A 25,965-nucleotide genomic window follows, 5' to 3' on the forward strand; every position below is an offset into this window, starting at 1 on the left:
TTTAATTATGTTTTTTCACGTTAAAAAAAGTAATACATACGGCTGTTATTTATTTGATTGGTACAAGATAAAATGACGAATGAATAATGCTGACATAATATAAGATCGGCGTATGAATGTTAGGCACAAATGAAAGGATGCACTGAAATCAAGAAGACGTCACGCACATCTCCAATAAAAAACACTTATTTGATTAAAAAATAAAAAATAAAAGCCATCTTCCAAATCTCTGGTCAAAAGTAACCTTTGCACTTGCACCGAGAGCCGTTTAGAGTGAGTAACAACAACGGAAGTTCAACATACTGGATCGTCACGTGGTTCATGGAGACTTCAGATGTGAAATTCTAAAGAAAGTGTAAATGTAGGGACAGAACTGCGATTTCTGGTAATTACGAGTCAGTATATGTGATTTCAAATATTTATATAGCACACCAACATGTGTATATAGTTACGTCAATAGGTAACTAGATAACAACCACCTGCCTCGGTGACATATTTTACATGGCCTCGGTTATAGAGCATGATGCTCTATATTGCTTTGCATTATTTTATTTTTTAATGGTTGTCCTAAACTTGTATGATAGTCAAGAGCAATCACATATTGATTTTTATTAATATATTTTGAGGGACGTTTCTACCATTTCCGTATCTCTGCTGGGCCAAATTGACGCGCCATATTAAACAAAACTTAAACAGAATGGGTAAATATGTCTTGGGTATAGACGTAGGAACTACATCGATTAAAGTGGTGCTACTAGAACAGGGGTCCAAAGCAATTGCCGCATGTTACTCTTTGCCGACTGCGTCAGACTTCGTCGACAGTAGTGGATTACAGGTAAACAATAGCACACCCCCAGGCTCCGTTATTCCACTTTTCTGTCTACTATGAACTGTTCATGAGTGTATTTGCCTTTCACACAGACCCACGAGCAGGAGACTGGCATAATAATATCAACTCTTAACAAATGCATCGCCCTTTTGCCCAGAGAAAAACTTCTCAATGTCAGCAGAATAGGGGTTTCAGGACAAATGCATGGCGTTTTATTCTGGAAATCAAAGACTGGTAAGAAATTGTATTTAAATGTCTTTATCGCTCTGGTTGAAAAGCAAGCCACACTGGTGAACCCACTGTGTGAGCCAGTGAACCCACTGTTCAAATGCTGAGGTTTAGGAAAGAGGGGGCGTGTCATCCCATGTTTACGTTCTTTAATAGGTCGATGGTTACGACAAACGCCAATTTTGTAATACTTGTTGAGGATCATATAAAACTATATTAAAAAGATATCATATAAATAGTTGTGTTTAGGTTCACTGGTTCTTCACATTCCTCGTACAGTTGGTGCATCATTTAACACCCATTTTCATAATACTTGGCATAATTTTCAGATACAAAAGCTATTTACTAAAATTATTATCCTTGTCTTCATGATCAACTCTTGATAATCTAACAGTGATTGATTATATTATGTAATAGGGTTATATTTGGTATATTTGTATATATGTATATTTATATGAACCTTATTTTGTTCCATTATAGATAGAACCATTACGTTTGTATATTTATAATTTATTGTGAAGGAAATGAAAACATGTTGCCAATTCCTTTTGTGCTTCCCAGGCTGTGATTGGCAGAACAGAGACTTCTTCGTGGTCAAGGACACCAGTCAGTTGGTCACCTGGCAGGATGGCCGCTGCAGCGCTCACTTTCTGTCCTCGCTCCCGACCCCCAACGCCCATCTGGCCGTGGCCACGGGGTTCGGCTGTGCCACCATCTTCTGGTTCTTGAGAAACAGGTCAGCTTGCACAAACGGGTCAGTGTGGTGGAGCTCAATCACATGGTTGGACTGCCACCAATGATCCTCCACATGTCCATGACTCATCATTTCATACTCTGGATGCTGGAAAACGGCACAATTCAGAAGCGCATTGCATTGAAGATTGTAAACGAATATCAACCTAATATGCTAATCTCTGAAGATGTATGCGGCAAATGTTTGATATTAAAACTTAAAAAATTATCAACTCATCTATCAATGGACTTCAGCAATAGTGGCAATTCATTAAGATTCAAAATTCAAGATTCAAGATGGTTTTATTGTCATATGCACAACAATTACAGAGCAGTCGCTGGCAATGAAATTCTTTAGTCTTGGGCTCTAATTAATATATCTGCGTTATCTTATTCACATCCTCCTGTTCTCCGAAAATGTGTTGTTTTGAACGCAGGCCGGAGTTCCTCTCTGACTTCAGCGTGGCCGGGACAATCCAGGACTACGTGGTGTCCATGCTGTGTGGCCTTGACCACTGTGTGATGACCCCTCACAACGCGGCCAGCTGGGGATTCTTCAACACCACCACCAGCCAGTGGAACACGGAAATGTACATTTGAGTGAGGTTTTTGGCATGGCGTGGGTTAATTTGTGAATTTTCATGCCGTTGGTCCAATGTTTAAAAACACTAATGCATGAATCCGGTAATTGGTGTTCAACTTATTTTCTCTGTTTTTAACAGCAACTGCTTTGCATACTTTATAAATATATATATATTTATGTATATGTATACATGTATATATACATATATATATATATACTGTATGTACAACTTATTTTAAATATTTTTAACAGCACCTGCTTTACATGCTTTATATATATATATATATATATATACACATAACAAACACACGCACGCACGCACGCACACACACACACACACACACACACACACACATTCAAATCACAGTGTCTGTGTGAGGTGTGCAGACTAATGTGCCTGTGTGTGTGTGTGTGTGTGTGTGTGTGTGTGTGTGTGCCTTTTGCGTGGGCATGCTGCAGTCTATCCGAGGCGGGCTTCCCTGTGGTCCTGCTCCCTGAGTGTGTGGTGGCGGGGGGCACGGCAGGGCGCACCGTATCTGACTGGCACGGCATCCCTGCCCACACACCAGTAGGGGCTGCCCTGGGGGACTTCCAGTGCTCTGTGTACCACTGCATGGCGTCCCCCACAGACGCAGGTAAACAGCCCCCACACACGCCGTTTCCTCACCGCTCGTGATTTAGCCGATGCCTCCCTCCAAAGCCGCAGTTTTGGGGTTATGTATTTTACTCAAGGACGCATGGGGGGTTTGATCCAGCACTTATTTAACTGGGGGTCCAAAAGAGACAAGAGGGTTCTTGTTTGCAACGTGTCCAGAGTCTGAGCTATTCGGATCATTAACCGGACCATTTGGTCTCCTTCTCCCTAGTGCTGAACATCGGCACCTCGGCCCAGCTGACCTACGCCATGCCGGGGGGGTTCAGGCCTCCAGATGCCCCTGAGTCTGGCTCCCCCATCTCGTATTTCCCGTACTTCGACGAGTCCTACCTGGCAGTGGCGGCGTCGCTGAATGGGGGCAACGCCCTGGCAACGTTCGCGGGGATGCTCAGCTCATGGATGAAGGACCTTGGTGGGTGTTTGTGTGTTTGTGTGCGTGTGTGTGTGTGTGTGTGTGTGTGTGTGTGTGTGTGTGTGTGTGTGTTACCTTTCCATCTATCATAAAGCATACAAATCCCTCTACAAACGTCCTGCGTGTAACTCCCGTCCTCTGTCGTCTGCAGGCGTGGAGGGCGGCGGCGGCGGCGGCGGCGGCGGCGGGGGTGACGACTCCTCTCTGTACGCCACGCTGAACAGCGTCGCCCTGGGCCAGCCGCCCAGCGACCTGGCGGTGAGCCCCACCCTGCTGGGCGAGAGGCACCGCCCGCAGCTCCGGGGCTCCGTGGCCAACGCCGCCGCCGGCAACCTCTCCCTGGGTCACGTGACCCGGGCGCTGTGCCGCGGCATCGTGGACAACCTGACCTCCATGATGCCGGCGGCGCTCCTGGGCGAGGCGGGGGTGCGGCGGGTGCTGGGCTGCGGCAGCGCCCTCTCCCGCAACCCGGCGCTGTGGGAGGAGGCGGAGAGGGCCCTCCTCCCCCTGCCCCTGGAGCGCAGCCAGACCGCCGACTCGGCCGTGGGCGTGGCCATGGTCGTCTGCGATCGGCTCTGAGTGAGGATCAGCGGCCGCCTGTTTGTGACCAAGATGGATGCCGGATCTGTGTTTACATTGTGGCTGAAAGAAATGCTGTTGGGCTTGTTTGTTTGATTTCCCGCCTTCGATTCAATGTTGTTTCCACGACCTTCTCTACTTCTTAACTAGAAGGATAAGTTCCTGACTTATCCTTGAGTCAGCTCCTTATTCTGTGTAGTTTGGGCGTTCTGAGTATGCCTTATTCCACTGCAGCATTGCTTTTCTTTGATACTCCTGCAAAGCAAATCTTTCATTAAGCCGAGAATGTGATGGTATGTCCATGTCAGAAGGCAGGAGATTCAAACTCATTCCCTAACACTTCAAATGCTTTCTATTCAGTTCACTACTGTACTCTCTCTGTGTAATTTAGGTGTGGTGTGAAATCTGCAAAAGTCTCTTGCAATCCTTATTACCTTTTTTTCCCCTTCCTTTTCTTTTACTTTTATCCGGCTTTTGCTAGCCTTTCCAACCTAAACGTATACACTGCATCTCTCCATCAGGCTTGCTAAGAAGTATTCTTGTTTCCATCCATGTAGAATTGTAACAGTTAAAGATGTGATTAGACATAATGTGAAAATGTGATAAACATAAAAGTGCAATAATTCAGTTGAATCTTTACATTATGATTCTTCTCATCATGATGGATGTTAACCTAAAATTATACAATGAGAGTGTTGGAAAATAAATATAGATATGGTTGAATATGAAACGTTAAGAAATATGTGAACACATTTTAATTGTGTTATCAATAATGCCAACATGTATCCTAATAACCTCAGTATTCATTGACTCTAAGGGCCAAGTGCTCTGTCAGTTAGCATTGCCGCGCTTTAAAACCGTACTCCTTAAAACTGAGGTTTTGGAGTTTAACACGCAGCTGCGCACGAGGTTGAACGTGATTGCTGTGTAACGACTCTAGGATCAGCTGATTCCTAGCTGACTAACTGCTTGGAAACCGGAAGTACTCTGTTTTCTACCCCAGCAGATGCAGTCTTAACTTAATAGTAGATGCATTTTGTCCTATAATTACCAACAAAAACTAAATGGGAATGTAAAGTGAACTTTAATATAATAAAACTATAGTAAATAAAAACGCTCATGTTGACATATATTATGAAATAGTTTAGGCTACTTTTTGTGGAAATCTGAGTCTGGAATCTGCCCTCGCCCACGTCAATCAATTACTTGTCATTGCTAACCATTTTAGTTAAGCACTCTGAAACAAAATGTATCTCCACAATGTGAAACCATCTGATCTTTTAACTGCAAGCTAAAACAATATTAGTTGTCATACTTAATCATCCTAAACATTACCGTAATAAGAGTAGTGTCTGTATTCTTGAACAGAAATATAATGTATGGATTGAATGAACCAACCTCAGGGTTATAACATGAACCAGAGTGTTTGACCTTATTCTTTGCACAGGAAATCTACCAGGAAATCAGCTTGTCAAGCACTCCTTCCTCTCAAGCTGAAACGCCTCAAATCATTACTTACCAGAATCTCCAAACAGACAGCATGTCTCATACACAGCAAGCTGTCCAATCTAATCGTCAAAGCAGGAAACTAAAAGTGAATTGGACATGAACGCCTCAACTGGCAATAATCTTCAACAAGGTAATTTTTGAATGTGTTTAAATGAAGTCCTTCATATGAAACCCTTTGCAAAGAACATATGTTCTATAGGCACAATAAATACTTATGCCTCACCATCAAAAATAAGCACAATGCGAATCATTTTACATTTGTAATGTTTTTATTGTCGGCCTGTGTAAGATTGATATTGCATATTCTCTTCTGTTATTGTTTTAAACCATGTCGAGGGAAAAAATATTTGAATTTAATTGAACAAAAGATGTACGTATATTATAGAAATAGTAATGTACAGCATATAATCAATATAGTATAATAGAAGTACAGTATAATTTTCTTCTATTTTATCTTGTAATATATAATATGGTTAATATAGTATACTGTAGGCCAAATACTCAACTCCATTGGGCAATTTGTGCAGAAACCTGTTCTCAGCTGTTCTGCGGGTCTATCAATACAGCATAGTAACGTCACCACATCCGTTACAGCACTCTGGCTCACGGTTATGGAGGCTGATGCCCTCTAGAGACCACCATATTATCCACCACCCCCTTCCACTTCCTCCTAATCAATCACTAAGACGTGGGAGGGTCCGTCCCACCCCGCCCATGAAACCCCACCCTGCAGCACATCAGTGTTGAGGGTGGAGTCACATCCTTCTGGGGGGATTGTTGTTATTGATGTTGGTGTCTGTCTCTGTGTTCTTCTACAAAACAACATACAGTACATACTCGTGGATCGTGGATTGACTCTATTGGGGATAATTTGCACATGGAAAGCCAAGTTGTTTCTCTTATACTTTCTCTTATATTGCACTTTGGGAGGAGCCCAAGACTAAAGAATTTCATTGCCTGCTCTGTGATTGTTGTGCATACGACAATAAAACCATCTTGAATCTTGAATCTCTTGGAGTTGTGCAGGGGGATGCAGGGATCTTCACCTTTCAGCTGAGGGATTACAAATTGTGAGTACAACTGTATCTTATTCATAGCTATGTTTGTTAACACATTCCTTTATCATTGGCTGTGGTGTCATAACGTCCAGTGCTTCCTCCGTGAAGTCATTGTTTATTGCGGGAGAAGGTCAGACTGTCCAGTGTGCATTTGCAGATGAGGTGGTTCCCTTGGTTGACTGTGTCTCCATGTGAAACACATCAATCACATGAAACCAAAGAAGTGTGCTGCAGTATGAATGCAGACATTTTGCCATTATTTCAGAAGTAGGCTCATTAATTAAACACTAGCGCATATACCTTGATAATGCATGCGGCTCCTTAACGCACTTTCCTTACGTTGAGGATATTGGTTATTACATTATGCATTATATAGGATTTTTTTCCTGCTTACTTTTATGGCACATAAGGTTGGTAGTCAGCATGTGAGACAGCAGAGCATCACTGGAACGAGACATGTGGCTATGTTTGGCAGCCACATGTCCGTGTGATATGTAAAACATCTTTCAATTCCGAATTTCAGTCCCCTCTTCCTCATTCTGGTCAGGCAGAGACAGAGCAAAAACACGTAGCAACCAGACATTCATTTTCAAATTCCCAAGGTTTATTATGTGTGTGAAAACACATAGAAACACATGCTGACGGCAAACAAGGTCAGCACCGCCAGTGGTGAAAGGAAAATCAGCAATAGCCAAGAAGTAATCCACTTCTTTCATGCTCCTCTAAATCGTCTGTGAAACTGAGGAGCCTTTGTGTGGTTTGATCAGAACTTGTCTCCAGGGCGATGTTTCTTCTGCCATGGGTTACTTCTGCTAAATAAAGCTCTTTCTTACTCATCTGACGGAAAAACAAAGCAAAACCCAACCCTGTCACATGTCACATGTGGCTTCAAGGGGTGTTTCTAGAAAAAGAGGAATCAAACCCAAGACATCCCTCCCCTTTGTTGTTTGCTGATGTGCCGTTTAACCATGGAAATAAGGCTTGCGCCTCATGTTTTCTACATGTCTTTCAGGTAGTAGACTGAGGGACAGGGAGACGGAGAGACATCGAGAGACACAGACAGAGAGTGACACAGGCAGAGAGAGAGAGAGAGACATGGACAGGACTGGGAGCCCTGCGGGGACGTCGTCTGGCTTCTCCCTGGAGTGTGACCCCCGGACAAGTGAGGAGAGGGCGCTGGACAATGAGAAAGCCAGGAGGAGCCAGGGTGTGAACGGGACCCCGGCACCCATGGACACCAACTACCGTGAGGAGATAGAGCCGCCGAAGCCCAAGATCAGGATCAACACCGAAAACGTCGGGTGAGGCACGCTGGGACACTCGGAGACACTCTGACACACTGAGACACTCTGAGACACGCTTTGACACTCTGAGACACTCTGACAGACTTGTACACTCTGAGACACTCTGAGATACTCAGAGACACTCTGAGACACACTGAGACACTCTGAGACACGCTTTGACACTCTGAGACACTCTGACAGACTCGTACACTCTGAGACACTCTGAGATACTCTGAGACACTCTGAGACACTCTGAGACACACTCTGTGACACTCTGAGACACTCTGAGACACTCTGAGACACACTCTGTGACACTCTGAGACACTCTGAGAGACTCTGAGACACTCTGAGAGACCCTGAGAGCTTAACTGTGATATGCTCTTCTCCTTCCTCTTCTTCCATTACTGTTATTGAGGTCAACAGAGGCAAGCATGAGACCCCATTAGACAGAGTCAGATGTCATTCATCATGGCCAAGCAGGGGTGGACTGGGACAAAAATTCAGCCCTGGCATTTTCTGTCCAGACCAGCCCACTACATTATCAGCACTAGGGGTGGGGACCAGACAAACGGGAAGAACCCTGTATGTACTTGATTAAAACAATTTAATCAAGTACATACATCCGAATAATCGTACAGCACTGTAAGTAGCAGTTGTTGCTTTTTTTTGTTTTTGTTTTTCAAGTTTGTGTCTCTTGTCCTGCCGCCAAGAAAGGTGTGAAACCCGAACAGGTTAACAGACCTCCTGTGGTCGCTGCATCTCCACCCCCCATATCTACAAAACCCTTGTTAAACATCACACTTGATCCAACGCTAAATTCTCTCTTGCAGTTTTTAGAGTCAGTGACTGTGAAATCTTTTGGTGTAAGCCCAGCATTAGTTAAAACCAGACTCAAACAATAATAACAAAATATCCTGACAAATAATCTAAATAGAAACATATTACAGACAGTAGCAGTATTAGAGCTGAAACTCATTTGTTTCAACGGTGACTCGCACATGTATGTATACATGTGCACATACACGCATACGAGAATGCATATCTATTCAGACCTGTAATTCATGTTATTCATGACTTTTTCACACAGCTATAGATTTTTTTTTTTCAATTCTCTATCTATGGTTATATTTAGGGCAATATATACATTGCCCTACTTCCTCGTCCGCAGCCAGCCAGCTACACTAAATTCATGACCTGCAAGAAACAGCTAAATTATCTGTGTACTGACAAGTATATGTAGCCATGTAGCCTTTTTGTGATGTAGTGCACTTAGTGAACAAATTTATCTGTCATGAAGGACGACTTAAGTCTCAAAAGAGCCCTAAGGCCTACCTGCATAACTGTTAATTGAACTTAAAAGATATGCAGATGTTTGAAATTACAATCAACAATATGAAAATCAATCAATCTGAGACAAAACAAGTTGCATAATAAGCTCTCTCACTCTCACTCTCTCTCTCTCCTCTCTCTCTCTCACTCTCACTCTCACTCTCACTCCACTCTCTCTCTCTCTCTCTCTCTCTCTCTCTCTCCCTCTCCCCCCTTCCTCTCCCTCTCTCCTCTCTCCCTCTCTCCCCTCTCTCTCCTCTCCCTCCTCCCTCCTCCTCCTCTCTCTCTCCTCTCTCTCCTCCCTCCCCTCTCTCTCTCTCTCCCTCCCTCTCTCCCTCCTCTCTCATCTCTCTCTCTCCCTCTCACTCTCCTCCCAACCTCTCTCCTCCACTCTCTCTCCCTCCTCTCCTCTCCTCCGTCTCTCTCTCTCTCCTCTCATCCCTCTCTCTCTCTCCCTCCTCCTCTCTCTCTCTCTCTCCCCCTCCTCCTCTCTCCCTCCTCCTCTCTCTCTCTCTCTCTCTCTCTCTCGCATAATAGAAACTTCTAGCGTCAGGTAACACCTGTTTGACAGGAGATGATGGTAGCAGAGAATATAAAGAGACATTTATGAATTACCAATTGTCATTTTATCACACATATAGTATTTTTCTTCAACTAAACCTTTAAACATACACATATTGCATTCATCTCACCACATGAAATAGTCATCACCTCAGTAAACAATACATGAATTGAAAGATTACAATAAATTCAATGGCAAATATTGCAAATTCAACTAATTATTTCCTATAGGTTAACTGGTATTTTGTGCTAAAATTCAAAGTATCACATCTATATTTACAATACAGCTTGATTATGCATCTCTATTTACAGCTCCCAACTACCAACAGTCACAGCCCTTCAACTCTGGGCTAATATGTTGCACAAAAATGCAGTTAATAAGGTCACATCACATTCAATGTAAAACGTTTTTCTACTTTGTTTTGGACATGTCTTAAAATGTAGCCTAGCTAGCCCCAGGCTAACGTTACTCAGCATATATAGCCTCCACTCGCTCGTCTCCCGGCGCAGCAGCACCTGCTGGGGTGTTGACCCCGGCACCAAATAGGTCTGTCAATTTTGAACATTATGCAGCTTCCACCTCCAGAGACTTCATCTTTTTAAAGGCCGTGTTGCAGGTTTTGTTTTCCAACGAATATGTGCAATTTGCTTGTTGGTATTTAAGATTTAAACTGTTATTTATTGTATTTAATGTTGTTAGGTATCACAAAACGGTAAAAGTAGGTATGATTTTAGCAGTTTGCTATTGATTCTCATTTCCCCCAGAATGCATTGCATGACGTCACGTTGGGGAGACACGGATCAAAGCCGCACTGAGACTCCATGATTGAGGTCAACCGTACAAGAAATGTGTTTTGATTCCTTGGTGCAATGGATAAAAGACTGATTGTATCCAAGAGTAATAAAATAGATATTAACAGGATATACAGCATGATCTAAACATTTCTAAAGCATTAAATGTCGGTATGTATATTCAAGCTTAAGTGAGATAGAACTGTGAACATCATTCGGAGCCTCATAGACGTGGATTGTCCTGTTTCCTCAGAGACCTCCTGGGGGTCGAGGACCGAGGCCTGAAGAAGTTCAGCACGGAGCAGCTGTTTGAGGCGGCTGCCAGCGGGGACATCATGATGCTGGAGGGCCTGCATGAGTACCTCCACGACAGCGGGAGGAAACTCAGCGACTCTTTATGTGAGCCGCGTTCATCATCGGTCACGCACGGGAACCACAACAAACTGAGATGTGACCTGATTCTGAGATGAGGATGATGATGATGAGGATGAGGATGATGATGGTGGTGATGAGGATGACAACGACCACAATGATGATGATGAAGATGACAATGACGATGATGATGAAGATGACAATGAGGATGAGGATGAGGATGATGATGGTGGTGATGAGGATGACAACGACCACAATGATGATGATGATGATGATGTTGAGGATGAGGATGAGGATGATGATGGTGGTGATGAGGATGACAACGACCACAATGATGATGATGAAGATGACAATGAGGATGAGGATGATGATGGTGGTGATGAGGATGACAACGACCACAATGATGATGATGATGATGATGATGATGTTGATGATGAGGATGAGGATGATGATGGTGGTGATGAGGATGATGATGACAACGACCACAATGACGACGACAACAACACTGATGATGATGACAATAACGATGATGACGATGGGTGATGATGAACATTGGATACCAAACTATCCGTTTTTTTTTATATTTCTCAGACGCGTCCAACGGAAAGAACGTGCTGATGAAGGCGCTGTTGAACCTGCAAGACGGGAAGAACAAGGTGGTGGAGTATCTCTTGGAGATCTCATCCCGGATGGGAGACGTGGAGGTCTTCGTGAACGCGGCCTACAAAGATGTCTACTACGAAGGTTAGTTCCCATCGGAGGGGTGGGCTATAGAGAGAGAGAGAGAGAGAGAGAGAGAGAGAGAGAGAGAGAGAGAGAGAGAGAGAGATAGAGAGAGAGAGAGAGGAGAGAGAGAGGAAGACAGGCAGACAGAGACAGACAGAGAGACAGACAGAGAGACAGAGACAGACAGACAGACAGACAGACAGACAGACAGACAGACAGACAGACAGACAGACAGACTGAGGGAACGTTACATTACATTACATACACTTTTTTGATATAATTCCCTCCATCTATTGCCTTGACTTTCTTTATTGTGACAAATCCAACAAATATCCACTACAGGTGGTTGAAAATAAGGATATAGACCCCATGGTAACCACCACTCACTGGTTGTGTTCTCTCAATGTGTCCTGCGATGGAAACAGGCCATACTTCTCTGCATATCGCCATTGAGAGGAGGAGCATGGAATACGTCAAGCTGCTGGTCAGTAAAGGTGCAGACGTTCACGCCAGGGCCTTCGGCAAATTCTTCCAGCAGCAAAAGGGCCCAAGCTTCTACTTTGGTGAGTGACTCCCTGCAGCAGAAGCTATAAGTGCTTTACTCCGTGTGCTCCCACCCATGTGTTGGCTACAGTTGACGAGAGTGTCACTACTATAACGTGCGACTACCATCTCAGACCTACACGAGTGCGAGGGCCGACCCTGTGCCAACACACACAACCCAGATCTGCCTACTTCCGCGTCTATTTCTGTGTCTACTTCCGCTTCAGCTCATTGAGAGCGGATGTCTTTCAGATTAGTTTTGTTACACGTTGAGCGGGGTTTCACACCTATTTCTCCATGTTGCAACACTATGTCCTGTGTTATAAAACAACCCAACAAATCAAACAGTTTAGAAGATGTGCATCAGACACAACACACACAATTCGTTAATTAAAGATTGTAACATTCGAGAGTCATACTCATTCAGGGTAATTTCATATATTTGGTAAAGGCCGTCTTGATCATAATGATAATATTGTAGGCTATAAAATATTGTGACGATCATGGAAGTGGTGTAGTCCGGGTGCAGCATTATACAGTATATAAAAAACAGAACAGAAATGATAGCTCACTTTCGTCACTATAATGACTGATGGACCAGGCACAGCTGAGTTTGGATGACTAGGCACTTAATCTCGAGTCTTCTGTATCTTACTGGTGGGGGGGGGATCTCGCATCTTCTTGCAGCTTGCATGTTTTTATCTAGAGCAGACGGGCGCCCGCTTCCTCTTTCCGGCGAGTCGTTTCCGAACGTCTCGCGTGTCAACTTTATTCTTTAAGAGGGAAAGACCCGCTCCCTTAGAGCTCACCTCGCCTCCACTCGGCTCAACAACAGTGCAGTGACCGATGGGAAGTGATGCGTGTTGCGTGCAGTGGGCCTGATGTATGCATTTCCCTCTTCCACTCATCCCACAACCCGTGAAATAAACCATAGTTCAAGTCGTAATGTGCAACTGATGTGCGACTGTATGACCTGAGGTAGCGGTGCTAAGATGGCTTTGTTGCGAGGGGAAGGGGGCTGGGTTTTTTGGGAGCGGCGAGAGTATGATTCTTAAAAACGGAAGGGAGAGGTACGGGCTGGCCAGATTTTTTTAACATACAGATTATAATAATAATATATAATATATCAGTTATAAGAGGGGGTTTCATTGATAGCATTATTTAAATATGTATCATTCAGCATTGACTACAGACTATGTCCAGGTTATTTTAAGCGACAAACTTTACACATTGTAACTGAAGAGCGAGAAGACACTCTCCTCCAATTCGTCAATGTACAGAATGCATTTTACTTGTTTATTAGGCGTATTGTACTCATGGTTGCACTAGCACTAGCAGGTTTCACCAGCGAGCCTCTCTCTCTCTCCCTCCCTCCCTCCCTCCCTCCCTCCCTCCCTCCCTCCCTCTGTGGTTCCCCACCACAGGGGAGCTGCCTCTGTCCCTGGCCGCGTGCACCAACCAGCCGGCGGTGGTGGACTACCTGATGGAGAACGAGCACCACCCGGCGGACGTGCGGCTGCCGGACTCCCGGGGGAACACGGTGCTGCACGCCCTGGTGCTGGTGGCCGACAACAGCCCCGAGAACAGCCGCTTCGTCACGGCCACGTACGACCACATCCTCGCCGCCACCGCGCACCTCCACCCCAAGTGGAGGCTGGAGGTGGTGAAGAACCAGCAGGGCCTGACGCCCATCCAGCTGGCCGCCAAGACGGGCAAGATCGACGTAAGATTGTAAAGATGACTGCTGTTTGACGGATCAGGAAGCCCTTTTTTGCTTCCTTATCTCAATAGCTCATTGAGAGCCGATGTCTTTCAGATTAGACTTGTTGACACATTGGTCGAGTTTCACACACGTTTCTCCACATTGCAACACGATAAAACCATCCAACCAGTCAAGCAGTTGAGGAGATGTGCGTCCGACACAACAACACACACAATTTGTTATTTATAGATTGTGACATTTGTGTGTCGGCTCCGCCCCGAAGTACGGGGTTGGCGGAGGAACACCGTCGACGGTTCCTGTGGGTTTGGTTTCCACCCTATGCCCCCTGACCCTAACCCCCTTCCCCCTCTGTAGCTCTTCAGGCACATTCTGCATCGGGAGTTTCAGAGCGGTCCCACCAAACATCTGTCCCGCAAGTTCACCGAGTGGGTGTACGGGCCGGTCAGCTCCTCGCTCTACGACCTGGCCTACCTGGACTCCTGCCAGGAAGAGTCGGTGCTGGAGACCCTGGTCTACGGCAGTGACATTCCAGTAAGGAACACCACCAAACATTCCTGGCAGAACGCCGTTCGGGATCAGATAGAAATGTGGACATGCCTTTGGCTTATATGTAGTAGTAGTAGTAGTAGTATTGTAAATCAATGCTACGGTATTTACTGTGTATGCTATTATCGTAAGGGACCCCCTTTGACTAAAAGGCGACATATTATCCCACCAGGTGTGAGTGTGATTAGCCGTTACAAGCCGTTTTGAAAATATGCCTCTTCGTACGTGACTAATGGGCGCGTCAGCCTAGATGTATTACAAATAGATGAGCAACGTTTGCTACAGTCCACCGGGTAGGCTGGTGGGTTGATCTATCCAGCACATCTAGGTGGACACGCCTACTTGTGACGTCACTAGAGGCATTTTTTTAAAACGGCTTGTAACGGGCCAATCCCACTCACAGCTGGTGATGAAAAATTTGACCTTGAAGATGCATCAATAAAGAGCAAATAGGTCACCTTGCCCGGAGAACCGCTTGTCCGTTTGTCCCGGTGTCGTGTACATAAACTGTCGACATCTGATTTGTCCGTCCGTCAGAACCGCCACGAGATGCTGACCATCGAGCCGCTGAGCCAGCTCCTGGACGAGAAGTGGGACCGGTTCGCTCGCTACATCTTCGCCTTCTACTTCCTGTCCTACCTGGTCTACCTCTTCATCTTCACCCTCCTCGCCTACAACAAAAAGGGGGGAGAGGTAGCCTGCACCCCCCCTTTTCCCCCCGCATACCCTACTGGGAATGATCAACTCTCCGCAAACATGACACCATCCAAGCTATAATCTCCTCTGGAAAACTCAAATGCTATTCATTAAGCAGACACTTGTATCTAATTGTTTACAGTGTTATTATTTGTTCATACGTGTCGTTTAGCAGCAGGTTCAGGGATAGCATGTTGCTCAGGATACCTACTGGGTGGGAACACACTCAACTCTACCGTTTCTTTCTGTCGCTCTCTCTTCCACCCCTCAGCCCCCATATCGCATCAAGAACACCAGAGAAGACTACCTGTTCTTGTCAGGCCAGGTGATCACGGGACTGTCATCTCTCTACTTCCTCATCAGAGGGGTAAGCGACTCAAAACTACCAGTCTGTCAATAGTGTCAAATCAGTGCAAAGCCTTGACTTCAGCAACACAATGACGTTTAGTTTTTCTCTCAGGTTGAAATCATGTGATTGAGGTATTTTTCTTCCTCCTCCCTGATTCCCCAGATCATCGATATGTGGAGGAAGAGGCCCAGGCTTCACACGTTGCTGATCGATGGATACTTTGAGCTTCTGTTGTACGTTTTCATACCTGTTGGGGTCAGGATGTGTTGTAATTGGAGCCAGTGGATTGGATTATGATACTATTAGTAATAATAGTATAAGACGTTAAAACATTTGTCAGGATCTTTACTGTAGCAGGTCGGTGGATGGCTACATTATCACATTTCATTTTGATGGTAGTTAGGAAGGGTACTCCAGGTAATAGTACTTCAAGTAATAATTGTTAGACATGTCAGGGAGGTAACACCTGTCTTTTGGGATTTAATAACTGGTCAATCTGAATGAGTGGTCACATAAGGTTACACCTTATTAAACCAACCAAGACAACCTGGCATGTATAAATGAAACAAATTATTCTCAATCCGCCAGCGGAGTCAGTATTAGTCTTGCTTTCTTATTTCAACATACAGAGGTTTAGTTAAGCTTAGTTTAGTTTATTTTGATCACAGATTTACAACATTACATACAGTCATAAGTAGAAAAATGCTAATAATAACGGTCATCTTAATTTACACATTGACATTTATTATCAATAGCATTGATCGAAAGGGTCTTCCGGTGTCCCAACCGTCCCGTTGCCGTGTCTCAGTCTCCTGCAGGCCGTGTGCTTCCTGCTCTCGGCTTGGCTGTACCTGTCGAGCCGGCAGGAGTACCTGGGCTTCCTGGTGGGCTGCCTGGCCATGAGCTGGGTCAACCTGCTCTACTACTTCAGGGGGAACAAACACCTGGGCATCTACAGCGTCATGATCCAGAAGGTACAGCGGCGGCACCCCGACTCAATGAGAGGACTAGGACAATCCCTAGTCACAGCTGGTGATGAGCACACACTTCTGGCACACCAGAGCGCGTGCCATATAGGCTCAGTCCTGAACACAGCGACCCGGGTTCGAATCCTGCCCGCGGTCCTTTGCTGCATGTCCGCCACTCTATCTCCCAAACCTTCTTCTCTATCTCACGGTATAATAAGGGATAAAAATGCTAAAATAAATCTTGCTTTGTAGTCGTTTGGAATTTTGCAAGGTGGTTTGCAAAAAAATAGTTTGAATCCAGAATTGGTTGGCTTAGTATAACCTAAAAAGTGTATGTAAAAATATATACACTTTTAGATATTTTATATAATATATATTACCTCGGGGGCTATTCCCCCCCCCCGAGGTAATATACGTGAGGTAATACGTGTACAGGTGAACCCTCCAAAAATAAACAAGATAACACTTTTTTGCCAGGATTTATTTGTTTTTATTAGCGTTTTATTTATTTTTATTAGTGTGACGAGACAACCGTCACGCTCGCTCCCCAATATCCCGAGATAGCGAACCAATCAAATTGCGCCATCTTAGGAAGTTCACGTGTAGCATATACTACATAAATTATATTAAGTTTACTTATCTTTTATTCTATCCCATATTTTGGAAAATATCCTTGTAATCTGCGGTCATACATTAGGTTACAAAGTGTCCCCTGTTATGGTGGCGCTGGTTTGGGCTGTTCATTGTGTGGGGTCAAATCCCATCGGGTCACAACCGTGCTTATCAGAAACCATGTCTCTCTCCTGTCTAGATGATCCTGGGAGACATCATGCGCTTCCTCTTCGTCTACCTCGTCTTCCTCGTGGGGTTCTCAGCAGGTGAGCAAGTTCAAATCAACGGGTGCATTCGTCTAGCACACAGTGGGAGGTGCTATTTACATTTACTCACTTGTCACGACCCCACCGGTATATTCAAAGCGTCTCTCTGTCTAGGCAGGAGTCGAGATACATAAGTGGTACCCCAGCTGGCAGGCGACTAGCTTCCGGCCACGTGTGCAGTGACTTACCTGGGTTCCAGGCGAGCTCTGGTCCTTCTCTCTCTCTTTAATGGATAGCCCAAGCGTTTGGGTGAACGGTAGCCTGTCCCGTTTGGTGATTGTTTGACGTATAACATAGACGAACACTTGACAGACATACACAACAAAGGAGTGGTCACGTTCCCTGTAGGAATCCCTAAACCTGGTACTGTCTTTGTATAAGGGTGAATAGGTTTTACAAAGTCTTGGTTTCTGAGAGTAACCAAGTCTGGGCACCATGCTGTCTATCCAGACAGGTGCTCCTCAGGTGATCATCAAGGGAGCTGTCAAACCAAAATTGTACCGGGGGTCGAAAATTGTCAAAAAATAGTAATAAAACACAGGCTGTAGCAGCTAATAATATGCCGTCAAGGATATTTCTAATAAAAAAGTAAAAAAGACGATCTGTTGCACATATTTGGGAATATATATCTAATTTGGTAAAGCCTTTGAGTATTTTTTGGTGTTGAATTCCACCTTTCTACAATGGGTTGGTGGTCAAACGGGGGAAATGGAGAGAATCTCAATCTTTCCTTGCGGCCGAAAATGTCTATTCAATTGTTCCCATGGCAGGGGGCCTACGTTGCCCCGTGGGGCTACGGGAGGAATCCTTCCTTTGCGGGCTGAGGGTTAAGCCTTGCTCCCAATGGGCTGGGTTTTTGTAGAGTGTTCGGAGAGAAGTTCTTTCTACGTTTTCTGAGTCCAATTTTCAGTTCAGTTTCTTCTATTCACTGAGTCTGGGTGGACGTCCTCCATGGAGTCCACGTGGCCAGGATTCCTCGATTCTCCTGCTTTTGTCAGCTCCTTTTATTCAGTTTTATATCCAAGTTACCTCCCCTTTCTATGGATCGTTAACCTTGATTTACACAGCTGGGTTCCATGTATTCATTAAAAACTCTGATAAGTGACTGCCCTTCAGATGGTTTCGAGCTAGGTTCGAATAAAAATCTGCCTTTCAGCTAGTTTTAGGGGTAGAAATGGGATTGGGCCTTAGTGTCATACCCTCGCAAATCTTTATTTAGCCTGAGCGGAACACTCTGCTTGAACCCCTGGCTCTAACCTTCACTTCAGTTTTGAACCGTAGACTCCATCTGAACCATCTACTTTGGATGAACTCTAGGCCTGTGCCCTGGACCCATGCCCAGACATCGTTAAACCTTACACGATACAATCTGGCTGAGCGTGTTACATGATAATTCTTGTTCTAGAAGAACATCTAAAAAGGGTTTATATGAGTAAAGTCTTAATGTAGCTATACAGGTGCGCTGCATGCATTACTTATTATACCATTTCATACATTGGTTAAGCATATCATTTCACACGTCTATGGATTTGCTGAAAGCTGGAAAGTAATTAAAGCTATCAATTTAAGCTTAGTAAACATAGTAAGTGCTTGTCTATTGCATAGAACAAACCCCTTGGTACTTATGTCTCAAAAACCACCAATTAATGAAGATCCCCTTAGTACCTACATCTTTAAGGCCTCTATGAACCTCACCTAACTCTTAAGGACCGCGATGAATCAACCTCACCAATGTCTGTCATACATTTTCCTCCCTCTCCCCTCCCCTCCTGTTTCTCCCTCCCCTCACATTTCTCCTTCCTCCCCCCTCCCCTCCCCCTCACCTTTCTCCTTCCTCTCCCCACCTGTTCCCCTCCCCCCTCCCCCCTCCCAGCGGTGGTGACTCTGCTCATCGAGCCGCCCGTCTCCAACGCCACGGCGACCCGCACCCTCTACGCGACCGGGACGGAGGGCTGCCAGAAGCCCACCTACCGCAACTTCAGCTACACCACGCTGGAGCTCTTCAAGTTCACCATCGGCATGGGCGACCTGGAGTTCACCGAGCACTACAAGTACAAGGAGGTGTTCTACGTGCTGCTCATCTCCTACATCATCCTCACCTACATCCTGCTGCTCAACATGCTCATCGCCCTGATGAGCAGCACCGTGGACAAGATCACCAAGGAGAGCACCAGCATCTGGAAGCTGCAGGTGGGTGAGGGGGAGGGAGGGGGGGGAGGGGGAGGGAGGGAGGGAGAGGGAGGGGAGGGAGAGGGAGGGAGGGAGGGAGGGAGAGGGGAGGGAGGGAGGGAGGGAGAGGGTGGGGAGGTAGGGAGGGAGAGGGGAGGGAGAGGGGAGGGAGAGGGAGGGAGGGAGGGAGGAGGGGGAGGTAGGGAGAGGGTGGGGGGAGGTAGGGAGAGGGGAGGAGGAGGGAGGGAGGGGGAGGGGGAGGGGAGGTAGGAGAGGGGAGGGGGGAGGGAGGGAGGGAGGGAGGAGGGAGGGATGGAGAGGGGGAGGGAGGACAGAGAGGGAGGGACAGAGAGGGAGGGAGGGGGGAGGGAGAGGGAGGGAGGAGGGAGAGGGAGGGGGAGGGAGGGAGGGGGGGAGAGGTAGGGAGGGAGAGGGAGGTAGGGAGAGGAGAGGGGAGGGGGAGGTAGGGAGAGGGTGGGGAGGGAGGGAGGGAGGGAGAGGGAGGTCGGGAGAGGGAGGGGGAGGGCGAGGGAGGGAGAGGGTGGAGAGGGAGGGAGGGGAAGAGGGGATGGGTGAGGAGAGGGGGAGGGAGGTAGGGGGAGGGATAGAGAGGGCGGAAGAGGGAGAGGGAGGGGGGAGAGGCGGGGACAGAGAAGGGATGTGTAGAGAACCTGTCCCAAGTCGTCTGTCGTTGCATTATATAAGAGAGAGGGTGGTTGAGGGAGGGAGAGGGGGGGACAGAGAGGGGGAGGGGGGGGAGAGACAGAAAGGGGGAGAGGGAGAGGTGGGGACGGAGAGGGGGGGACGGAGAGGGGCAGGGGGAGGGGGAGGGGGGGGGGGAGCGAGGGGGGAGGAGATGCGTAGAGAACCTGTCCCAGGTTGTCCGTCCCTCATATAAAAGCAGCGTCAGGGTGTAGTCCTTCATCACAGGAAGTCCTTCTGATCGTTTGTTTTCTGTGCTACTTCTGCGCCACAAGCATTGACAGGGAATCGTTTTGAGTACCGCGTGCGTCGGATCCATGCCAGTCCCAAAGGAGAAACAAACGGCAGAGTCCCCGTCATCTGCCACGCCCTAAGTCAATCGGGCGTCAAAATCCCATGATTGACTCGGTAGCGGGCGTGATATCTGCTTACACCCCATGGATTCACCCTGTAATCAGAAAACGACTTCACAAGCACAAAATCAAACGACGGCCGTGTGCGTCGTCCACCAGTAGAGCGGCTCCGGCGACTCTGCACGACCACGTCCTCGTGGTCGTGCAGAGTCGACGGGACCGCTCTACTGGCACACAGTCATGACACACAGGGGGGGGGGGGGGTCCAGCCTTTGGTGGCCTGAGGGAGTGAGACGTTGTGTGTGGCGGGGGTGTGCTTCTCCAGAGGGCCATCACCATCTTGGACCTGGAGAGGAGCCTGCCCGGCTGCCTGAGGACGAGGCTGCGGTCGGGGGAGAAGAAGGACCTGGGCTTAGGAGATGACTGCCGCCGCTGCTTCAGGTCCGCTGCAGCAGAGGGGGGGGTGGAGGGGGGACGGATGGGTGGATGGATGAATGGATGAATGATGAAAGAGTGAGTGGGTGGATGAATGAATGAATGAATCAGTGGGTGAATGAATGAATGATGAAAGAGTGAGTGAGTGGGTGGGTGGATGAATGAATGATGAAAGAGTGAGTGGTTGGGTGGATGGATGGATGGATGACTTGATGGATGGTTGACTTATTGATTTAATTATTGGATGGATAAATTAATTTTAAGATTGGAAGAAGGACTGGGAGGATGATTGAATGAATGGATGGGTGGATGGATGAATGTATAGGTGGAGAGATTAATGAATGGATGCGGATGGATGGATTAATGATTGGAGGAATGACTGGGAGGATAGATGAATGAATAAATGAACGGATATATACATGTGCATTTATGAATGGATGAATGTAGTCCTTCACACTTATGTCTGAGATTAGTTGCAGTCCTCAAAATCGTATTCTGCTATTTATATTGTCAGAGATTTGATATTGTATTTGATTATCTTGAATATTTCTTTAGGATATGCCAATGTAACTGTAGTGCCATGGAATTTTTAATAATAATTTGGCGTGAACTAAAACACTACTAACTAATTATGTCGAGGGAACTGTGGGAGTGAAGTCATTGGAAGTGTCATGCAGAGTGTCCGATCCATCCGCCTTCCCCCGCAACAAAGCTGATGTACAACAGCACTAACAGTAATTGGAGCATGTGTCCCCTTGTCGTCACAGAGTGGAGGAAGTCAACTGGAACAAATGGAAAAGCGACTTGGGCATAATCAATGAGGATCCGGGGAGCGGAAACAGCCCTCACCACTCCGCCTCTAACCCCCCTTCGGAAAGAGGTGTGGACGGGCAAATTAAAGTTTACGGATGAAGAAACATTGAGTTATTTTCGTTGTCTTGATGTTTTTCCGCGCAGCATAGTCTTTCTTAACTGTTTACATTACGATAAAAGAAACCCACTACAATACTCTACTTTGTCCACAGGGAGTCGCTGGCGGTCTGTTTTTAGAGAAACGCGGGGACTGCGACCGAGTAACACGCAACCTAGGCCACAGTATTCTACCGAGATGAGACCGCTGGCCAACACCAGTCCAGTCTGAAAACCCCTCCCAGGGCAAGATGTCACCCCACCGGCCCCCTCCAACCTGCATATCCCGATATCCAGAATCCAGAGTCTGTCTCCCCATCCTGATCTTTTTTTTTTGTTGTTGTTTTTGTGCTTTTACCTGGTTGATTTTAAAATTGTGCATGTGTGTATAGAGCGCACAGAGACAGCAGGTCAATACAAAAGAAAAAAACATCACTGCCAAAACTGATCCATGACTAGCTGTTTGACCGCCAAGTCAGTTGCAACCATAACAGGATCCGGTTATCATCCTTCATAACCAACCGAGAGCTGTTATGACTGGCTGGCCTGCCCGTATCCCTTTGAATGCTTTGTAGAGCAATAACATCCACGCCCCCCCCTTTCCCACGTAAACCCCATTTATAAAGATCTCTCAGACAGACAGCTTCTACTCCAGCCAAAGAGCCCTGCGGATTTCCCAGCATGTCTGCGTCTACTCTACAGTACTTCCTGTTTCCATTTGACAGCGTCAGACTCAGGCGGCTGGATTAATGGCGTGAAAGAACACCAAAAAAAAAGTGAAGACGTCATCACCCTCCGTGCGAAGTGCCAACCACTGTAAATCTGGACACACACACACACACACACACACACTAAACAATCTGAGGATTAATAAATTATTCCAATACTCTTATTACACCTACAGTGGAGATAATGTAAGTACGTTGATATTTCACCTGGAGGTTCGAGTTTGCCGCAGTGTTGAATTGGAAGAGGCGTGACGACGTTGAACCATAAATTAGAACTTTATTTTATTATTACAATATTACAAAAAGACTAGCACAACTCGCACACCCTTGCTTCTCGCCGGCCCTACAGCATGACTCCGGGAAGGCTGCCGGACCTCCTTCCAATTCACAGCAATAGTACAAGAAACCAAGAGGAAAATAAGATTTAAATAACAAGCGAATCAAGTATTATAAATAGTCACAATTTCAAACTCAAGCTTTGAAAGTCGGGTGAAGAAAAAAAAAAAGAAGAAAAAAAAAGGGAGGAGTTACAGCCCAGTAACTACACATTGCTCTAAAATATATAATTACAAAATATTACTCAATTTCTTGCTTTCCATAAGAAAGAATCTCTAAGTAATTGTTCCCTCTATTCAACATAAACTTCATTAAAAATAAAAACAACCGATGGAAAACCGCAAAACTGCTGCTTCTGTGCATCATTGCCTTCATTTTTTAAATTATTGTTTTCTTGTTTTTTTTTTAACTTTATTTATTTAAACCATGCTTAGTTTTTCAAAGGAAAGTCCAAGGACCAAATACTTAAGGCTTTATAAGGGCTGTCGAGGGAGGGCAACCGGACACACACACACACACACACACACACACACACACACACACACACACACACACACACACACACACACGTTATATGTTCAATCATTACAGAAGTTACAGTAGTCTAGTAGGTAAGCCAGTGTACAATAAAGCGAACAATCCATTTGCTGTTTCACTTTGACTCAGAAATCCTTCCCCTCCCTCTCTCTCTCTCTCTTGCTCTCTCTCCCCCTTTCTCTCGCTCTCTCTCTCTCACCTCCAAGTGATCTTGCAAGTGATCAATTTGGTCTTTTCTCAAGAAAAACCAATCAGTAGCAAACTAGTCATAACTTAATCACATTTACTGCTGTGGTTTCCAACAAAATCGTGGTTGAAACTGTGGTTTGGTTCATGGTTTAATTGCTAAAGAGCGACGTGCAAACGTTCCTCCAGCTCATCACGGTCGCCGTCGACAACCCGGTCTCTATTCAAGTAGAACATTTCTTTTTAATATACGAGAAAAAACAATCTGCAAAGAGATGGCACGTCTTCAGAACAACATGTCACCGTTGACCTGACTTTGGCCATTTAAGATGTCAGTTAGTCATTTCTTTACTTAATCAGTACTGAGAGAAAGCCTTTCACAATCGTGTCGCCAAACCTCCACGTTAAACCGACAAACAGAAAGACGAGACGAAAACTAGGAAAAAAAATAATAAATAAAATCAATAACACGAAGACCGACACCTGAATTGCGTGCAGCATTTTGAGCAGGACGGAGCTAAAGTGTGTCCACACGTTTGCCCCCCCCCCTGCTGTGTCTAGACTATGTACAAACAACCTGATTACACACGTTCTCGTAGCTGACAAGAGAGGAATAATGAACTTTGATCAGTGACCTGATTCAGCAACAGTCCTATTAGACAAAATAAATAAACATACAAAAGAAATAAAGATCCAAACACTCTGTAAATGTGCATACAGCTAGCCTCCCCAGTTCTAACTTTGTAGTGTCTTGATGTTTGGCATTTGCACCAAAAACAACCCCCCCCCCCAAAAAAAACAAAGTCAGTAGTCGCAGCCGTTAAGAATCCGTTTCATCTTGAAGTCTCGGCGAGATTCGAGTGTGAACTGAGATGAATACTTTGGGAGGTTGCTGGGGGAGGATTCCTGACATGACCCTGCTAACACAAACAAGAGCGTTGGAGCCGACAAGGAGGTCTACGATCTGACGCGAGGGCCTCATTGAACAACACTTTAGCAGAGGTTCGGTCACGGGAATAACTGAGGATCCACGTGCGCCGACGGACACGTTATGATGATACGGTCGGGACGCTAGGAATGACAACAAGCACGTGCACAGGCTCACGCACACGCACGCACGCTCAGGGCTCCGTGGCCCCCTAGAATGCCTGGATAAAAAGCACTCGCTCGCTACAAAAGAAAAAAAAACGAAAAACAATTGATCACTTGCAAGATTAATTAAAAAAAAATAATAAACTAACGCTTTTCCTTAAATATATGTATCCTGTTTTACAATATTAGCAATCATAGTTTAAGTTATGAATTTAGTTTCATTTTCCACTGCTTACCCAACCCCCTTTTCCTTTAAGACTAAACAAAAGGGCTTTCTCTCCTAGCTTGAGTCGACAAGGCGATAGCTTATCTGTACCCTGGATGTTGGAGGAGCATGGAGCAGCCGTCGCCCAGCTCAGGGCCCACCCGGCTCAGGGGAGGCCTGTGCATCTTGCCCATCAGGCCCAGATTGTGATCACGTAAGTAGGGCGTCTGGAAATCCCCGCCCAAGTAATCGGCCGTTTGCATCAGATTAGTCTGGGCGGCGGGGGCCGTCCCCGTCCCCAGCCGGTAATGGCCCCCCCCTTGGGGGCCGCAGTCAAGCACGGTGGTGGTGGTGGTGGTGGTGGTGGTGTTGTTGGTGGAGGAGGAGGAGGAGTGGAAGGGCAGGCCCATGTCCTGGGAGCCGGAGCTGTCGCTGTTGGGCGTGGGCAGGATGCTGCTGTTCCACATGCTGGGCTGGAAGTAGTGGGCGTTGCCGTAGTGGGTCATGTGACAGGCCATGCCGTTGCTGTTGTTGTTGTTGTTGTTGTTGTGGAGGACCGGTGGCGAGGGCGTGGGCCTCTCCATGGGGGGTTTCAGGCTGTAAGGCTGGCCCACGCACACCTCGGGATGGGGGTAGCCCAGGCCCTTGCAGGGGAAGCCCGGGTCGCGGCCGGCCAGCGAGCAGGGGTGGCTCAGCCCGTTCTGCATGTGGGGCATGTGGGCCAATGGATGCTGGTTCCAGGAGCGCAGCTTCAGCTCCTGCTGCTGCTGCTGCTGCTGCTGCTGCTGCTGCTGCTGCTGCTGCTGCGCCCCGCCGTGGGGGTGAGTCTGCTGGCCGTGCATGTGCAGCTGGAGGGGGTGGGGCTTCATGTCGCCGTGGTGATACGCCGCCGCCAGGTGGTTCATGGCCGCCACGTCCTGGGGGTGGTGGTGGGGGGGGTGGTGGTGATGGTGGGGGTGGGG

General features: G+C 46.5%; 3 protein-coding genes across 6 annotated transcripts in view; 2 read left to right on the forward strand and 1 right to left on the reverse strand.

Moving 5' to 3' along the window:
• The first annotated feature begins 195 nt into the window (after positions 1-195).
• On the forward strand, positions 196-4,026 carry shpk (sedoheptulokinase). Its single transcript, XM_056593779.1, has 7 exons — positions 196-835; positions 922-1,063; positions 1,619-1,793; positions 2,227-2,379; positions 2,832-3,007; positions 3,239-3,439; positions 3,591-4,026. The coding sequence occupies exons 1-7, from the start codon at positions 698-700 to the stop codon at positions 4,016-4,018; spliced, it is 1,413 nt and encodes a 470-aa protein (XP_056449754.1). The 5' UTR covers positions 196-697; the 3' UTR covers positions 4,019-4,026.
• A 1,540-nt stretch (positions 4,027-5,566) lies between these two features.
• trpv1 (transient receptor potential cation channel, subfamily V, member 1) lies at positions 5,567-23,009 on the forward strand. Of its 4 annotated transcripts, none has more exons than XM_056593777.1 (17): positions 5,567-5,657; positions 6,554-6,597; positions 7,598-7,886; positions 10,804-10,949; positions 11,514-11,666; positions 12,074-12,211; positions 13,616-13,914; positions 14,269-14,445; positions 14,998-15,153; positions 15,428-15,523; positions 15,668-15,738; positions 16,314-16,479; positions 17,285-17,351; positions 19,225-19,541; positions 20,901-21,016; positions 21,778-21,890; positions 22,036-23,009. In XM_056593777.1, exons 3-17 carry the CDS (start codon positions 7,681-7,683, stop codon positions 22,149-22,151), a joined length of 2,337 nt encoding a protein of 778 aa, XP_056449752.1. In that variant the 5' UTR covers positions 5,567-5,657; positions 6,554-6,597; positions 7,598-7,680; the 3' UTR covers positions 22,152-23,009. The 4 variants fall into 4 exon arrangements, with proteins under 4 accessions (XP_056449752.1, XP_056449749.1, XP_056449751.1 ...); XM_056593776.1 differs by having other exon boundaries at positions 5,575-5,657; positions 6,358-6,597; XM_056593775.1 differs by having other exon boundaries at positions 5,588-5,657; positions 6,122-6,597.
• The window catches only part of fam222ba (family with sequence similarity 222 member Ba), a 29,274-nt gene continuing 25,839 nt past the window's right edge, over positions 22,531-25,965 (reverse strand). Inside the window, 1 exon segment of the mRNA XM_056593778.1 lies at positions 22,531-25,919. Coding sequence (XP_056449753.1) covers positions 25,105-25,919 — 815 coding nt within the window. The 3' untranslated portion in view covers positions 22,531-25,104.

The sequence above is a fragment of the Gadus chalcogrammus genome, chromosome 7 (assembly GCF_026213295.1).
Source record: "Gadus chalcogrammus isolate NIFS_2021 chromosome 7, NIFS_Gcha_1.0, whole genome shotgun sequence".
Lineage (NCBI taxonomy): Eukaryota > Metazoa > Chordata > Actinopteri > Gadiformes > Gadidae > Gadus > Gadus chalcogrammus.

Bases quoted from the DNA above. Each gene is read 5' to 3' on its own strand.
- trpv1 (XM_056593774.1), top strand. From the start codon at position 5,624: ATGAACGCCTCAACTGGCAATAATCTTCAACAAG. The intron at 16,480-17,284 runs GTACAGCGGCGG...TCTCCTGTCTAG, and splicing joins ACAGCGTCATGATCCAGAAG to ATGATCCTGGGAGACATCAT. The intron at 21,891-22,035 runs GTGTGGACGGGC...CTTTGTCCACAG, and splicing joins TAACCCCCCTTCGGAAAGAG to GGAGTCGCTGGCGGTCTGTT.
- shpk (XM_056593779.1), top strand. From the start codon at position 698: ATGGGTAAATATGTCTTGGGTATAGACGTAGGAACTACATCGATTAAA. The intron at 3,008-3,238 runs GTAAACAGCCCC...CCTTCTCCCTAG, and splicing joins GGCGTCCCCCACAGACGCAG to TGCTGAACATCGGCACCTCG. The intron at 3,440-3,590 runs GTGGGTGTTTGT...TGTCGTCTGCAG, and splicing joins CTCATGGATGAAGGACCTTG to GCGTGGAGGGCGGCGGCGGC.